Source organism: Oreochromis niloticus, unplaced genomic scaffold (genome assembly GCF_001858045.2).
Source record: "Oreochromis niloticus isolate F11D_XX unplaced genomic scaffold, O_niloticus_UMD_NMBU tig00000384_pilon, whole genome shotgun sequence".
NCBI lineage: Eukaryota > Metazoa > Chordata > Actinopteri > Cichliformes > Cichlidae > Oreochromis > Oreochromis niloticus.
The window spans coordinates 50003-68094 of NW_020327144.1; the positions used below are offsets into that span (position 1 = coordinate 50003).

At 42.2% G+C, this 18092-nt stretch overlaps 1 protein-coding gene across 1 annotated transcript; it reads left to right on the forward strand.

Moving 5' to 3' along the window:
- Positions 1-7081: 7081 nt before the first annotated feature.
- LOC112844589 (ribonuclease inhibitor-like) lies at positions 7082-17700 on the forward strand. The gene is made up of 4 exons (XM_025904216.1): positions 7082-7127; positions 10545-10721; positions 17138-17314; positions 17653-17700. Exons 2-4 carry the CDS (start codon positions 10549-10551, stop codon positions 17654-17656), a joined length of 354 nt encoding a protein of 117 aa, XP_025760001.1. The 5' UTR covers positions 7082-7127; positions 10545-10548; the 3' UTR covers positions 17657-17700.
- Positions 17701-18092: the final 392 nt, after the last annotated feature.

Below are 18092 nucleotides of genomic sequence, written 5' to 3' on the forward strand. Positions count from 1 at the left end.
TTTCTACTATCTCCAAAAGTTGAATCTGTTCATCTGGACGTAGCGTTTTGTGGGAGAAACGTTTCGTCACTCATCCAAGTGACTTCTTCAGTCTCAGCTGACTGCAGGTTTCCCCAAACCTTATAAACAGTACATTTGCATAATGACTGAAACCTCTCTGTGAATGGTACTCATGGCCATTGATCAGTGGTCTTTGATCAGTGGGTTTTGGTCAGTGATTGTTGATCAATGGTCATGGGAATTTGCATAATTATGATTAAGGAACTGACCTCACAGCCCATTGTTCCTTCAGTGGGCTGGTTTCAGTCATTATGCAAATGTACTGTTTATAAGGTTTGGGGAAACCTGCAGTCAGCTGAGACTGAAGAAGTCACTTGGATGAGTGACGAAACGTTTCTCCCACAAAACGCTACGTCCAGATGAACAGATTCAACTTTTGGAGATTTACTTTCCTGGATGATTGAGAATGCATCAAGACGTTTTAACCCACTTTGGCAAGGACTGCCTAAAGTTTGTACGTCAGTATGAGCAAACAGCACGTAAGATGGCGGACTACAGGAACCACCTGAGATTCAGCCTCAGATGCCGACAAAACAGGATTACTCCTAAAAGTCTGCAAATGAGCTCTTCAGTTAAAGGCTTCCGGGCAACAAAAATCCTCCAGAAGGCACAGCATCAGTTGCTTAATGAACGGGTGAGGCAGACAAATTTTACCATCGACATGCTAAAATCTCAAGAGGAGCGGATCCGACAGAGACTGACTATGCTTTTAGATGAGAATACTCTTAAAAAGGTGTTTGACTTCACTGAGAAGGCTCGTCTAGCACAGCACAAGAAGTCTAAGACCAGGCAACAAAGGAAGTTTGACTTACTTTTTGTATGTCGGAAACCACCACAAAATATGGAGAGTGTCCTCAGTGGCCAGAAGAGACAAGGATGCGACATGGAGGATGTGGACAAGTGGGTGAAGAATTTGTCTGACAGACAGCTCACCCAAACAGAGAAAAACATCCTTGCTAAAGGGTTGAATTTTGCCGTCACACCGAGACAAATCCCTCTAGTGGAGCTGATCACAGCCACAGAAACAGCAATTCGTAACAACAATATTGCAGAAGTGGAAGCAGAGCAACTACGGACGAAAGTTTCGGCCTGTCTCAGCAATGCAAAGCCCCCACCATTCAACATCACCATGGAGCAGAGGAAGGCACTCACATCACTTAGTGATGACAACAACATTATCATCCTTCCGGCAGACAAGGGCAGGTGCACAGTATTGCTTAACCAGAAAGACTATCATGAGAAGATTTTGTCACTACTCAGTGATGAAAATACTTATGAGCCCCTGAAACGAGACCCAGGAAGTGGCTACAGGAAGAGGGTCATAGACTGTCTGAAGCAGTTAGAACAAGACAAGGCTATTGACCGGACCTCTTACCACAGGCTGTACCCAGGGGAGTCTACACCAAGTCTGTATGGTTTACCGAAAATACATAAGCAGGGTGCACCTTTAAGACCAATTGTCTGCATGATCAACTCGGTCACCTATAACATCTCCAAGTTTCTGGCTTCGATCCTCAACCCGCTGGTGGGCAGCTCTGAACACCACATCCAGAACACCCTGGATTTTGTTGAGAAGGTGAGAGATGTCATTATGGAGGCAGATGAAACCATGGTCTCGTACGACGTTACATCTCTCTTCACTTGAATCCCAGTCACGGAAGCTTTGGAGGTAGTCCGTAAGAGATTACAGGATGACACCAACCTCAGCAACAGGACCACTCTCAGCATCGACCAAGTGTGTTTGCTTTTGGAACTGTGTCTTCATTCCACCTACTTCACATACAAGGGTCAGTTCTACAGGCAGAAACATGGGTGTGCCATGGGCTCCCCAGTTTCACCCATCGTGGCCAATTTGTACATGGAAGAAGTGGAAAAGAGGGCGTTGCTATCCTACCCTGGAACACCACCAAGCCATTGGTTCAGATATGTGGATGACACCTGGGTGAAAATCAAATCTCAGGACGTACCACATTTCACGGATCACATTAACTCGGTGGACCAACACATCAAATTCACCAGGGAGGATATGAAAAGTGGCAGGTTAGCCTTAGACTGTGAGATTTCCATCAGTAATGGGGGACATCTAAAAGCTGATGTGTACCATAAACCTACGCATACGGATCAGTATCTAAGGTTTGACTCTCATCATCCACTGGAGCACAAACTGGGTGTCATCAGGACGCTACAACACAGAGCGAACACCATCCCCACTGACACAGCGGCCAGGGAGGCAGAAGGACAGCACATCAAGAAGGCCCTGAGTAAATGTGGTTATCCCAGCTGGACTTTTGTCAAAGCTGGGAAGGCACCTAAAGAAAGCTCCAGCCGATCCAGGAGAGAAGGACAACCGCTGCCCAGGCGAAAACCTGTAGTGATCCCATATGTGTCAGGAGTATCGGAGCAGCTGAGACGCATTTTTTCTAAACACCGGGTCTCTGTGGCTTTTAAACCCCAAAATACACTGCGCCAAAAACTGGTCCACCCCAAGGATCGGGTCCCCCGACACAAACAGAGTAACATAGTGTACGCTGTTAAGTGCCAGGAGGATTGCCAGGATTTATACATCGGGGAAACCAAACAACCTCTAGCGAAGCGGATGGCACAACACAGAAGAGCAACCTCATCAGGCCAGGACTCTGCAGTCTATTTACACCTACAGGCCAGTGGACACTCTTTCAACGATGAGGATGTACACATCCTGGACAGGGAAGAACGCTGGTTTGAGCGCGGAGTCAAGGAGGCCATTTACGTGAAAAAGGAAAGACCATCTCTGAATCGAGGAGGGGGCCTAAGGGTACATCTTTCGCCATCTTACAATGCTGTGATTGCAGCCATTCCCCAACTCTCTGTGAATGGTACTCATGGCCATTGATCAGTGTTCTTTGATCAGTGGGTTTTGGTCAGTGATTGTTGATCAATGGTCATGGGAATTTGCATAATTATGATTAAGGAACTGACCTCACAGCCCATTGTTCCTTCAGTGGGCTGGTTTCAGTCATTATGCAAATGTACTGTTTATAAGGTTTGGGGAAACCTGCAGTCAGCTGAGACTGAAGAAGTCACTTGGATGAGTGACGAAACGTTTCTCCCACAAAACGCTACGTCCAGATGAACACATTCAACTTTTGGAGATTTACTTTCCTGGATGATTGAGAATGCATCAAGACATATGTTTCTACTAGATTTACAGTTTGTTTTCATATCTTCTGACTCAGAAGGTGGACCAGGTAGAGCTTACAAGGAATAAGTGCTGATATAGAAGGACAGCTTTGTTTTAATCAAGCTATTTTGTTAACCATTTGCATTGCAAGCTGGCTTTTAAAAAATTTCATTTGACTGATTTTAATTTTATTTGTTTGTTTGTTTTTTCAGACTGAGTGGCTGTAACCTCTCAGAGAGAAGCTGTGATGCTCTGTCCTCAGTTCTCAACTCCCAGTCCTCTAGTCTGAAAGAGCTGGACCTGAGTAAAAATATCGTGGGGGATTCAGGAGTGAAGCTTCTGTCTGCTGCGCTGCAGAGTCCACATTGTACACTGGAAACTCTCAGGTCAGGATCCAAATATTTCCACTGCTGATTATTTAAAGTCTGAATGATATTATTCTAGAAACAACTGAGCTTTTTAGAATTGGCAAGTGACCTTTATATTTGGATGGCTTAGGAGATTCTTCATTACTGTCTTAAGATTTTTTTAAAGTCACATATTTTCTTTAATTGGAAGAGAATTACTGGCCACAGACTGAAACTTTACACAAAAAATACTTACCAACACTGTGGGGTTCCCAGCGCTGACACATTGGCTCCTCCCAGTGTGCTAGATTGATCAGACGACCCTGATGTAATACCCATGTGGTTTCCTGCCAAGTTTCCCCAGTTTCCTGGTTTTTGTCACTTCAGTGGGGTGGTCACATTACTCGTTTCATGCATTGGATGAAAAATGTGTCCAAATTACATGGTATAGTGTCTATATTGTTTAAAATGCATATTCAATAGTATTTAATAATCTCTATTTCAGGAAACTTATGATTTAAATTTCTTTCAATCATAATGTAAAGAGAAATTGGTTCATAGTTTGTTTGTTTTTCATTTGTATTAAATTATCTGTAATTTTAGAGCACATATTTTTAAAGTCTGATTTCTTAAAATTACATCGGATCCTGTGACAATACCTCTTCATGTCTGCAGCACTTCCATCAATCAAAGCTTCAGTTTCCCGCTATCAGTTAAATAGAACAACATAAAGAGAGCTTAATAAATCTTAGATGTAAATGTGTTAAAATAAGCAAACATTTTCTGTCCTTGTAGCAGCAGAACTGAAACAGATAAAGGTGTCTCCTGTCTGCCTGATACAGGTCCAGGTTATTCATTTATCATCATAGCCAGTCCCCATGGTGTAGCCCAGTCTGAAAGTGACTATGGCTAATGACTAAATAGTTTAAAATGTTTCAAAAGCTAAAAATAGTTTATTTCTGGCACTTGAAAGTTTTGTCCACAGTCTAGTATCTCTCCCACTGAGCATCACACTGTCAGTCTGATTTTTGTTTATTATTGTTGCTGAATTTTCCTGACCAAGCAAATGACTGTGGGGGCGGGATATGACCTTGTAGAAACAAACCTGACAGAGTACAGCAAACATTGAGGGTGATAACCGTTAAAAAACTGAATGATAAGTGCCTGTTACCATGGTGACTGCAAAGCCACAACTCTCCTTATTTGGCTGAAATCCAGCACTTCAGCTCAGGTTTCTTCTTCTGCACCAGTCACCATGGCAACCACGTTTTACCATCACATCAGACCTGCATAAAGAGAGGAGAGTGGGCAGGGCTCTAGACTAACTTTTTTACATGGGCGCACCGGTACGCCTAACTTAAAAAATTTAGGCGTACCGGCACAAAAGTTAGGCGCACTCAAATTTTTCAACCGCATCGCTTAACACCGCAGTTTTACATGTGCACTTTCTTTGGGGGGAAGTCCATACAGACAATATTCATTTCTAAATTATTAACTAACAAACTTGTGCTTAAAGTGCTTTGTCAATATTGTAGAAAATGTTAAACTTAATCATCATCTTGGCTCCTCTGACGACGTGTTTGCTGCTGCCTGCTGCTGAAAGGCAGTGGGGAGAGGGGACACTTGGGCAGTGCATTTATTGCAGCATATCATGTGTTTTCTGGATACACTGCTGTTTTTTCAGCATTCAAAGATTGATGGCACCGTGTCAGAGCTGGCTATGAATTTCAGACGGATCAGTCCTTAACTTAACACAAAAGTTATCAATAGTTATTTTCATCTTTTCTCATTACCCACAGCTACATCCACTTCTGTCAGGCCTAGGCTGCTCACTAGGGCTGGGTATCATCACTGATTTCTATAATCCATTCGATTCCGGTTCTCAAAGTCTTGATTCGATTCAATTTAGCCTCAGACAGTCAGAAATATTATAATTCTGATCATTTATCAGTACTGATACACATGAGACTTCATCAGAATTGTGAACATCACAGCAGATGCCTTTGTGTCAAAGTAACTGAGAATAAAACACAGAAAAACATGAAGGAGATTTTCCTGGTCTGGCGTTTTATAGCAGATAACCTTAAAAATATTCTACAATATTCTGCAATTTTGCACAATTTTAAGAAGTTTAAATTTCTTCAGTATTGAACAGCAGAAATTAGGCTTTCTTGTCCGAGGTCATTTAAGTGAGAAAAAGAAAAAGAAAAGAAAAAGACAGCGGCCGACAGCGCTGTAAACAACGGTAGACCGGTGGGTAATAAGTGAACTGCACCACGGCCAATCAGAGAGGTCCCGCCCCTGACTATCTCTGATTGGTTTAGTCCATGATAGGGGCATAATGTGTGTCTGTTGTTGACCACACAGAGAGTTGCAGAGATTTTTTTTTTTTTTGTTACCCGAAAATATTTGGTCCCACCGGTGCGACCAAATATTTTTTTTTAGTCGCACCACTGAAAAATTTGGTCGCATTTGCGACCAAATTGGTCGCACTCTAGAGCCCTGGCGGGGCTTCTGTAACCCACGTATTTCCAGCCCTGTTTCCTTAGGCTTAAAACTTTCCACCTTCTGAGGCTCCAGAAGTGATGCAGTGGTCTTTATTTCTATTGGCTGTCAGTGAGATTCCAGAGAAATCAGAGACTGTGGGTCTGTGTATGAAGTATAATTCAGCTTTTACTTTGAAGGTGAGCCGTCTCTGGTTCCTGTTTAGGTTGGATGCTTCGTTGCGTTGAATTGTGTGACACGTCTGGGTCCAAATTTCACACGTTGGTCAGGCAGCATCGACTTTTGAAGAACAAACTCACAGCTGTCAGCCCAACAATAAAAGCACGAAATCCCCTCAAAACACTCCATCAGCTGATTCATGACAAACGGCAGTTTGTGCTTCATCATTACCCAGGGTACCTCTGTGATTGTGCTCATCCTGGCAGTCCCTGAGCACTGGTCTCACAGCCAGCTGCACATAGAGACCAGTGTTGTTAGTCCAGGTCAGAAGATGACTTCTTGGAATGAAAATGAGCTTGTAGTTTGTCTGCTTTAATCATGTGACTGGAAAAAGGTGTTGGACTTCAAATATGTCCATTTCTTTCGCACTTCACCTTTAAAAATGAAGCCATGTGGTTCCTGGAAGGAAAAACACGACTTTTTCAAGTCTTTTTACTGTTTTTTTGATAAATGTACAACTTCTTTGTGACTCATTCAGAGTTTTTTCTTTTGTTGTGTTTTTTTGAAGCTGCTTCCTGTTGGCTTCAGCAGTTTGGAGTTTCCATTTTCTAAACTTCTACATTCTGAACCTTCTTCAGCTCTGAACAGATTATGAAAGACTGAATGATTTCAAGCACACACTTTGTCTAATAAACTTACATCTTTCATTCTTTATACAGATTGAGGAGCTGTGGTCTGTCAGAGATCAGCTGTGATTATCTGGCAGCAGCACTGAAGTCCAACCCCTCCCACCTGAGAGAGCTGGACCTGAGTAGAAACAACAACCTTCAGGATTCAGGAGTGAAGCAGCTGTGTGGTTTTCTGGAGAATCCACAATGTCGATTTGAAACTCTGAGGTCAGTCACCATGTTTTAGTCGTGCTGAGATTAACCCTCTGAGTCTGATCAAAATCACTACCCTTTCAGCTTGTTCGTGGCGAAAAGTGGCCACCTACAGATTAGGTCTGTAATTTTTATTATTTTTGGTTTTTTGCCATTTGTTTTGCATAAAGCTTTTAAGTAACTTCAGTTCTTTCCATAAATATAAAATAATTATTACTTTTTTATTTTTTAACCCTTTAAACACCAGTTTGTTTGTCCACTGCACCAGCTGGACGACAACCTCAAATCTCGCAATTTTATATAATTGCATTGCTACTGAAATTTCTTGTATTATTAATAGTAGAGTCTGGGGCATATAATTGATTGACATCAACACTGATTATAATGCATTGTTATTTTAGTGCAGAGAGAGCAAAAACATAAAAACTCCCTCTCAGACTGTTCGTGGCCAAAAATGGCCACCCCTTGTTTACATTTACAAAATGCTATAAAATTCATATATATTAAAAAAAATGTCCAGTTTTTTTTACATGGTTTTTTAGATTAGCATCAGGGCTGTTCATGAAAATCAAAATTTCATTAAAATTCTGAAATTTAACCCTTTAAATACCAGTTAGAGCACATACTCATAACAACTCATAAATAGAGAAAATCATAAAATCCCATTTTTTTTTCTAAATAATACATGCCATCTGATTTATTTGCTAACCATGATGAAGGTTAGATGCATAGCAATAATTAACAGCATCAATGACATTTATGCAACATTGTTTTTTTCTGCAGTGGCAGAAAAACAAAAAAACTCCCTCTCAGACTGTTCGTGGCCAAAAATGGCCACCCCCTGTTTACATTTACAAAATGCTATAAAATTCATATATATTAAAACATTTTTCTACTTTCATTGACTTGATTTTTTAAATTAGCACCGCTTCTAGTCATAAAAACCAAAATATAATTCAAATTCTGATATTATACCCTTTGAATACCAGTCAGATTATGTATTATTATAGTAAAAATAGTAATAAAGTTCCCATCTTTTAGCATATAAATGGTGAAACCTAATATGTTTTTTATCATCATTGCAGGTCAGTAACAGTAACTGTTACAATTATTTATTTTTACTTTATTTATTTATTTATTTATTTATTCTTTCTTTTTTTGGGGGGGGGTTGAATGGCCAAAAGCAATGTCACACATGGTGTGTTAGTGGCCAGAAAGGCAATTTAATGACCAAATAATCCCTGCAATCACCAATAAAATGATCAAAATTTATATTCCAGTGTCTTTGTGCTTCTGTGTGCATCCTCATTAGCAGCCACACTAGAGTGGTTTTTGTAGGCACACTTTCTACACCTGGTTCAAGGGGCTGCTGTTCCGTTCCTTTCACGCATCCTTTACTCCCCATCACCGACTGCTGGTTCCTTGTGTGTTGCTGTCAAAAGAAGCATATTCCTCCGTTGCTTTGGCATGTGGGATATTGCTGTGGTAGTTTTGGTGAAGCCAAAGACAGACAACAAAATCTTCCTCTGTTGCAACTGGAGGAGCTGAGGAGGAAGCTCTGGGTTGTTTCCCCTGTGCCGGTTTTCATCTGAGGAGTTCCTCTGCCAATGTGACCGAAGGAAAGACGTTGTCCTCGGAGCTCCTCCGTCAGTTGGAGTCTGAACCCCATGCCTTTTTTACTTCCTGAGAACTTCCAGTGTTTTCATCCAACATGCTATGTATTGCTTTATTCTGGTGTAGGTTTTATCTCCACTTCATCTATAATCCTCCAATCCTCACACCTTGGCCTCCCGTGCAGGTTTGTAAGGGTGCACAGCAGCTAAAAGATCTCCTTTGTTATAAAAAAGTCAAAAGTAGATCTCAGGCTGCTAATGCAGGACTAGGGTGACCCCTAGTGGGTACTGGATTGTGGTGCAGTCTCTCTTCAGTAGTGGGACCCACATGGTTTTCCTTTCATGGCGGATCCACTGAGTCGCCGGCTCCTCGGTCTCAGAAAATGCTCCTATGTTCTTTTTTTTTGGGGGGGGGTGTTACTGTCTTTACAGATGTGGCAAGAGACTAAAAACATGCTGCTGTTTGCACATATTTGGTGATCGGCTCTGCACAGGAGCTAAGGCCTGTTGCTCTTACAGTATAATACTCATAATAAAAGTACAGTAACGGTGGTTAGTCAGCGACTGAGCAGCCCGGTACTTTTAACTTGGTTTCTTTAATCAGGCTACATTCATTCACCTGCACTTATTAGCTAAACAGACTTTACAAGTGCTCATTTTAGCTAGGTCTCAGGACCTAGCTAAAGACGGTGGTTACGGATTAGGTTACAAACACATTTAACTTAGCGAAAAAGTGATGCGGGCCATCAGGTCCTTCTGCCAGGTAGTCCAGTATACTGAAGAACACCTCAGGCTGTCAGGTTAAAACAGTCCGTCGTGGTTTTGTAACGTAAATGCTGGAGTTCCTCTCAACATCCCTGCTCTATCTCCCATTCCCGAACAGAGATACGCAAGTTTCTGCATGACTGCAGCTGCCAGTCAAAGCTGTTGTGATGAAGTCACTCCCCAATTTCACAGCAGTATGTTAGTAATTAGAATCAAACTTATGAGAAAGGAGACCCCTTGAACATAAAACAGCATAGTGAGAACTACTGACACTGTTGCGTCGTCCATGTTTGCTACAGTCATTGGCTGGGACCTGACAACAGCGCCACCTGAAGGAGGCTTCTCTCTGTGTGATAGCTTGTGTTCTGGCTTCAGAGACCTGACACCCGAGACCTGACACCCGAGACCTGACACCCGAGACCTGACACCCGAGACCTGACACCTGAGTCCTGACACCCGAGACCTGACACCTGAGTCCTGACACCTGACTTCTGAGACCTGACAGCTTTTTTCCTGAAACCTCACATTTTTTTGTCTGAGACCTGAGACCTGACAGCTTTTTTCCTGAGACCTGAGGATGTCCTAAAATGTACACCATATCAGTGTGGAAATAAGAAAGTTTCCTCTAATGTGAAAGATGCTGGAGCTCTTTTACTCACAGCTTTACAGTTTCAGCATCAAACTTCAGCTTTTTGTGCAGCTTTAATGTAGAGCCTTCACCACAGTCCCACTGTCGGCCTCCTGAACTGGGAGCTTGTTTTATTTAGGACTCTGATGTTTCTTGTTCAGTTTTTTTTTATTTCACACAGTAAAATGTGACAATTTTTCATGTTTTTATGATAAATTTAGGACTTTAAAGTGATAAATTCTGATTTTTTTTCCTCTTTTTGTGTTTGTTTGAAGCTGCTTCCTATTGGCTTCAGCAGTTTGGAGAATCCATTTTCTAAACTTCTACATCCTGAACCTTCTTCAGCTCATTAGAGATTATGAAACACTGAATGATTTCAAGCACACACTTTGTCTAATAAACTTACATCTTTCATTCTTTATACAGACTGATGGACTCTTGTTTGTCAACGATCAGCTGTGATTATCTGGCAGCAGCTCTGAAGTCCAACCCCTCCCATCTGAGAGAGCTGGACCTGAGTCACAACAACAAGCTGCAGGATTCAGGAGTGAAGCAGCTGTGTGGTTTTCTGGAGAGTCCAGGATGTGGACTTGAAACTCTGAGGTCAGTCACCATGTTATAGTTGTGCTGAGATTAATATGATGTGAAAGTTGTGCAGACATAAGGGAGGGATGGGTACCCATATCTGTTCTGACATAAACGGTAGTAACCAGACCAAAAAGCAGCACACATTGCACACGGTTCTTTATTTCAGTGCTCTTTTTTTTTCCTGAGATGTCATACACTTTGGATTCTAGCCAATCATTTTACCTTTGCAAGGATAGTAGGCAGGCCCAGGTACATACGTTCTTTTAGAGCAGAGCTACAGAATAGAAATGCCCAAGGCAAAGTGGTCAAAAGTCTGGCTGTATTTCACAGCAAAAGATGCAAACTCAGCAGCCTGCAACAAGTGCTTTAAGGTGATACTGTGCAAAGGAGGTAACACCTCGAATCTGACGATGAACCTGTCGACGTATAGCGTTTTTTTAAAAGCTGAGAAACACACCGTATTTGATAGCTTGCTGCAAGACCTCACACCGGCACATCTACTGCGGGTGTGGTGCCTGTTATCGGACCCGGAGTTAGCAACATCCTCCAAGAACCCGAAGAGTAGAGTCCTGGCCCCTAGCCCTGCCAGTGTAGCAGAAATGATGGCGGATGATGATGGCAGCAGCAGCTGTTCTTCTCTGGGTGAGCTTAATGTTGTTCGTGTGTAATTTACGTTGAGTAGGCTAAACACATTATTAAATTAATGCATGTAAGGTGAACTAGCAAACACCGTCATAGTTACATGCGGCTGTCTTCTTGTTTGATGGCAGATACTCCCTTCACCCTGGCCAAAAAGGCTAAAATGACTAAAGAAAAAGTGGAAAACAGCTAAACATGAGAGGTTTTTGGACAAAGTTTGTGTTTTTGCCATTGTTTAAGCACTGCTTCCAGCCAAGAGTGATACCATATATGCCCTATAGCCACGGAAAAGGCAAACATTGTTATCTTTTTACAAAAAAACAGCTAAACATGAGAGCTTTTTGGACAAAGTTTGTGTTTTTTCCATTGTTTAAGCACTGCGTCCAGCCAAGAGTGATACCATATATGCCCTATAGCTGCGGAAAAGGCAAACATTGTTATCTTTTTACAAAAAAACAGCTAAACATGAGAGCTTTTTGGACAAAGTTTATGTTCTCCATTCTTTAAGCACCGGTTTGAGCACTGTTTAAGCACCGGCACCGTTTCAAAAGTACCGGCTTTGACTTTATTAATGAGACAAATGACTCTGCGTGTCAGTTAGCTGGACTCAAACCCAGGACCCTCTGCTGTGAGGCCACAGTGCTAACCAATGCACCACTGTGCCAGTCAGTGTTTGTGACTCTGTTGAAGTTTGTGTTGATCATTAGAAAGTGGAGATAAGGACCCAAATAATTCGAAATCTGTCTGTGAGTGGGTTTTCCTTCTGTCCTCCTCAATGTGATGAGGCAGCAGCCACCACTGCTCAGTGGAATAAATAAAGTTATCATTGGATCCCAGTTTGTTCTACAACAGCAGATTAAACTTCAGCAGATTATTCAGCGTGTCTCCGGGTAATTGTGTGATCACTGTCGACTACCTTCAGCTGGTTTGTTATTCGCCATGATACTTGTGATTCCAGATGTTTGTTATTGAACTTACACATCAGCTTCATTTTGGGCTTTTGTGGAAAATTTAACAATAACCTGCAACAAACCCAGTGAGCTTGATTTGAAGTGGGTTTAATAAACACATTGCCATGTGGAGAGAAGCATCCCAGCAACACTAGGGTCATCTCTGAATTGTGGCCACCGCCCTTATGTCTTATATACAGAGACACAGACAAAGAACATTCCACAAACTCTTACATGTTGGCCCCTCTCACGGGGAGGCTATACCTCCTCCCTCACAGAGAGAATTATGATCTTGTTTTCTGCTTGGCCGTCACCTAAGGATTTACATCCCTGATAACCAGAAGGAGTCTCACTATCTGTTTAACCTCTCCCATTACAATGGCCTCACTTGTTTTAACATTCCATATGCATGCAAACTGGTGACAGGAGTGCTCTTACTATAGTAAGGTGAAAAAGTGATATTACTATAACTAATGTGATATGATTAAATATGTGATTAATACAACAGATAAGAAATCTGCTTCCACAGGGCTCAGCTGGAATGTAAAATCCAAAGCCGTGCAAGTACCTGTGTGTTTGTACATGAAGCAGTTTTCAGTGCGCAGCAGCATATCAAACAGGAAGTCCTTTTGATTGGAGCGCAATAACCATGGTAACCACGGATTTCTCTGATCACATATTGCTGAAAGCATCTGTCCTGTGTGGCTCCAGACACCTCAAAGCTGATTGGACATGAAAGATCACATGTCTCAGTGATCTGGATCTGCTGAATGGATTAAACAGTGACATTAAAAGCACGCTACGCTCAAGAGCTGGGCTGAAATCAGAAGGTGAAGTGTGGGAATTGGTTAAAAGCCACTGGAAGAGCTTAAATTCAAACGTGGTGAATGAAATCAATTAATAACAAAATCTAACGAGGATGTTAACAGATACAAAGAGCTGAAGAACACAGGAAGAAGAAAACCTACTTAGTATGTCTGTGAAGGTTCTCAGTCATCCAGGTCATCGTAGTCAAAGGAGTTTGCAAAGAAAAGCGACTGGACTTCTTTGAGTTGCTTGAAGACGTTTCACCTCTCATCCGAGAAGCTTCTTCAGTTCTAAGGTCAAATGGCCGAGAGTCCCAGATTTAAACCCAGTGGGAGTATCCCCCCAAGGAGGGACAAAGGACCCCCTGGTGATCCTCTAATCACATGCGCCAAGGTGTGAAAGTGGGTGTGGGACCTAATCAGCCAGGGTTTCGGGTGAGCTCATTGTGAAACCTGGCCCCACCCTATCATATGATTTCCTGAGGTCAGATGGCCCAGGATGTGAGTGGGCATTAAGGCGTCTGGGGAGGGAACTCAAAACTGGATTATAGATGGCAGACAGTTGGTGTCGTAAACCACCGCCTCTGTTCAAAGATGGTCGCTCACAGTGGACATAGATGGCCTCTTTCACTCCTCTTTCAAACCATCTGTCAGAGATGGACAGAGAGGACAGATGGTTTGAAAGAGGAGTGAAAGAGGCCATCTATGTCCACTGTGAGCGACCATCTTTGAACAGAGGCGGTGGTTTACGACACCAACTGTCTGCCATCTATAATCCAGTTTTGAGTTCCCTCCCCAGACGCCTTAACGCCCACTCACATCCTGGGCCATCGGACCTCAGGAAATCACATGATAGGGTGGGGCCAGGTTTCACAATGAGCTCACCCGAAACCCTGGCTGATTAGGTCCCACACCCACTTTCACACCTTGGCGCATGTGATTAGAGGATCACCAGGGGGTCCTTTGTCCCTCCTTGGGGGGATACTCCCACTGGGTTTAAATCTGGGACTCTCGGCCATTTGACCTTAGAACTGAAGAAGCTTCTCGGATGAGAGGTGAAACGTCTTCAAGCAACTCAAAGAAGTCCAGTCGCTTTTCTTTGCAAACTCCTTTGACAACCTACTTAGTAAAACACTCACTGAGTGAAACTCACAGGAAGTGATGAGGATGGGAATGTTGGCTCCGCCAATCAGGGGAGGCGTGCCAATAATTTAGTGTGGTGCATTAAAGGCTCCATCAGAGAGCTGCTCGCTCATGTTAAGTAGTCTGCCCTGAGATGGTGATGCCATCAGCTCCTTTTACAAATCATTGATCCCTTTGAGCTCCAACCAGGAGAGATGAGGTCATCACAGCATCATCAGCTAAACAGTGATGCATCTCCAGCCCTGACGGCTGCAAGTTGACTGTTAGAAACTGTGTCCTGATGACATCATCAACCATTAACCTCAGTTTGTAATGGAGGTTTGAAGGACGGTGTTCTGTGCCACTCCTTTCACCATGGACTTATGTGCTTCTGATATAAAAAAGGAGATAACTGTGGTTTAAATGATTATATTATACTGGACTGAATTATGAAGAAACATGTGCAATGAGGAGTCTCCAGATGTGAGACAGACTATGCACAGAGAGATCACTTATAGCAGTAATATATCAGATATATTCCATCAGGTCCAAATGAAAGCAACACAGAGGGAGAGTGGATCAGCTCTGATCTCAGTAAAGCTGATATTAATATCCAGGTTAAAGATGAAATGAAAAGAACTTTCATGGATCAGCAGGAAAGACTGCTGTGAGTCAAACTAGTCCAAGAAAGAAGGTGAAGGGAAAGAAGAAGTGTGGAAATGGGAAAACAAAACCCTTGATGATGAAGCTGCTGTGAAGATTGTTCAAAGCCACACTGTGTCCAGATTATGTTCTTATCAGGTGTTTGCACCTCCACAAAAATCCATCATGACTGAATAAACTGAGGTCCAAACTGATCTGGGGCTCAAAGCGTGAGCCAAAACAAAGATCTTTAATGCAGAGAAGTCCCATAAACGCTGGATTATGAGCCTCTGATCTCAGCACCTGCTAAAAATCTCTGTCACTAAAATAAATGTGATGCAATGAACAGAGGAACATTCTTTATCAGTGGGAATAAAATTCACTGCTACAAGTTCAAAGGTTAAGCTGAATCCAACGTCCCTGACTCTAAATTCTTCTTTGGAGATTTCATTGAAGAAACATTTCAGTATAAACTGGACCAGTTCAAATACCCTGAATACAAATCCACCAATAGTCCAGATGGTCAAATACGGTCAAAGACATAAATGAGACAGTTTGTCTAGTTTGAGTCAGCAGACCTATTGTCAGGGCTTTGGTCCATCACACGCTATGTTAAAAACACATCCAGTGGTTGATGAGGATGAAACATCTGTGCTAGGCTGCTGTAGAACAACTCCAACAAGACAGGAAACGCTGGGACTTTGAAGCCAGTGTAACATCTGTGATGTGTGCTCTCTGTAAGGAGACAGTGTTGGACAGTCACAGATGTCTGCTCCGGTTAGTGATGAGCATCATTAACACTCACATGTGGAAAACCAAAGTTTTTCTGAGCAGGGTCAGTGATGCTGTCATTAAAATACTTCTGCTGACCTCAGGAGGAGGAAGACCATCAGACTGAAGACCAAAAGTCCTCTTTTGGACTCATTTGAAAGCTTTAGGGGTTCTGATCAGTGTAAACTCTAAATCAGTGTACAAGCTTAACCTTGAAAGAAAGAACAGCTAAAAGATGTGTGCTCCTCACATCTGTATGAATCATGATTATGTGATTGAGTGAATGTCTTGATACTCAATCATCCAGTTAAGTAAATCTCCAAAAGTTGATTCTGTTCATCTGTGACTGAACTGTAATAGTGCTCAAACATCAATGTGATGAGGACATGAATGAAAACAAACTGTGATTGATGATGAAGAATGAGAAGAAGAAGCTGAGAATTTGATCACAACCATGTTTAAATTTGTGTTGATGCAGAAGTGAGAGGATCATATTCTGACTTTAGACTTTAATCATTAGAAAATGCTGCAGTTCTACAAGTTCCAATGATCCCACGGGATCCCTGGAACATGTTGAACAATGATATGATAGAGTTTCTTCATAACAACATTTCATCATATTTTCCTCATAACCCTCTTTTGTTTGACAATTTAAATCACATTTGAGTTTCCAATAAAGTACTCCACAGATTTTGGTGAAAATAAGGACAGTAGATGTTTGTGTGAAAATGCTGGAAGCAAATTTTTGTGTGATGTTCTTTCAGTGTTGCGCTTTGTTGGTGGTCCGTGAGCACTGGTCTCACAGCCAGCTACACATAGAGACCGGTGTTGTTAGTCCAGGTCAGAAGATGACTTGTTGGAATGAAAATGAGCTTTTAGTTTGTCTGCTTTACAGGGTTCGTACGGGTGCTTGAAATCCTTGAACATGCTTGAATTGTAATATTATCTTTTCAAGCTTTGAAAAGTGCTTGAATTTCAGATGTGCTGCTCAAAAGTTCTTGACAGTGTAACTGTATTTCATTCACTACAAAAATAACTTTCTGACTGAATAGTTTTCTTATTAAATAGAGAGATAAAATGAGTCGCAAAATATTGAAGAAAAATGTCTCCGCCTGGGCTGCCTTGCACCACTGTCTGTTTCAATGTGTGACCCCGCCCCTCCCCCGGGCAGTCTGGGATAAGTGCGCTAACATGCCTGTAGGTTGCTGATTTAATGAGCATTTGTGGTGCAATACAGCACCTCTATTATACCAGTTAGTTATGGGATGGAGATTTATGGAATACGTTGTGAACTTAGCTAATTTAGTTTTTTCTCTTGTTGTGTTTGATTGAGGCTGCGTCCTGTTGGCTTCAGCTGTTTGGAGTTTCCATTTTCTACTCTTCTACATTCTGAACCTTCTTCAGCTCTGAACAGATTATGAAACACTTGAATGACTGAATGATTGAATGATTTCAAGCTCACACTTTGTCTAATCAACTTACATCTTTCATTCTTTACCAGACTGATGGACTCTTGTTTGTCGAAGATCAGCTGTGATTATCTGGCAGAAGCGCTGAAGTCCAACACCTCCCATCTGAGAGAGCTGGACCTGAGTAGAAACAACAAGTTGCAGGATTCAGGAGTAAAGCATCTGTGTGGTGTTCTGGAGGGTCCAGGATGTCGACTTGAAACTCTGAGGTCAGTCAACATGTTATAGTTGTGCTGAGATTAATATGATGTGAAAGCTGTGCTGATGCTAAACTGCAGACATAAGGCTGATATTATACTGATCCACACTGAGGATCTTCAAGGTAAAGTCTGTTTTCTTCTTCTCTGGTTTAGTCCATTGACTGTAGCAGAACAATGTTCACATTTCAAACAGTGATACTCAACATATGGCCGGTGGCCCACATGTGGCCTGCCGACATTTCCTAATTCAGAGAGAGGGGACCCTGATTAACTGTGTAGAGTTCTTCCTCACAGTTCTAAGTATCAGACACAACAATGAATAATCCACAGCTGACTCTCTTTAGCAGGTGAAAGGTCACGGCACACAGCAATCTGTGAAACAGAAACGGTTTGGAGCAGGAATTATTGCACATTTATAAACTGACAGTGCTGCACGGCATGCTGGGTAATGTTAGCTGGTCAAGTATGGGTGTGTTAACAGCTGTGAGAGGCTCCGTGGGTTCAGAACACTGAAGAAGAGAAAAGAGAGATGGAGGAAGAAGAAAAGAGGCGGAGATAAAGCAGAGTTTTAGCTCCAGAGAGGAGCTGTGTCTGTGTGGGCGGGGCTCAGGTAGCTCCACCCACAGCTGCTGAAGAGTAATAAATACAGACTTTAACAGCAGACAGGATTCATAAGCAGATGTACAAACATGTAGAATCATGGTGGCAGCTACAGAAACAGGTCCATACAGACTGAAGCATGTCTCCATTCCTTTGCATAGTCCATATTTGATACTGAGAGTTTTCA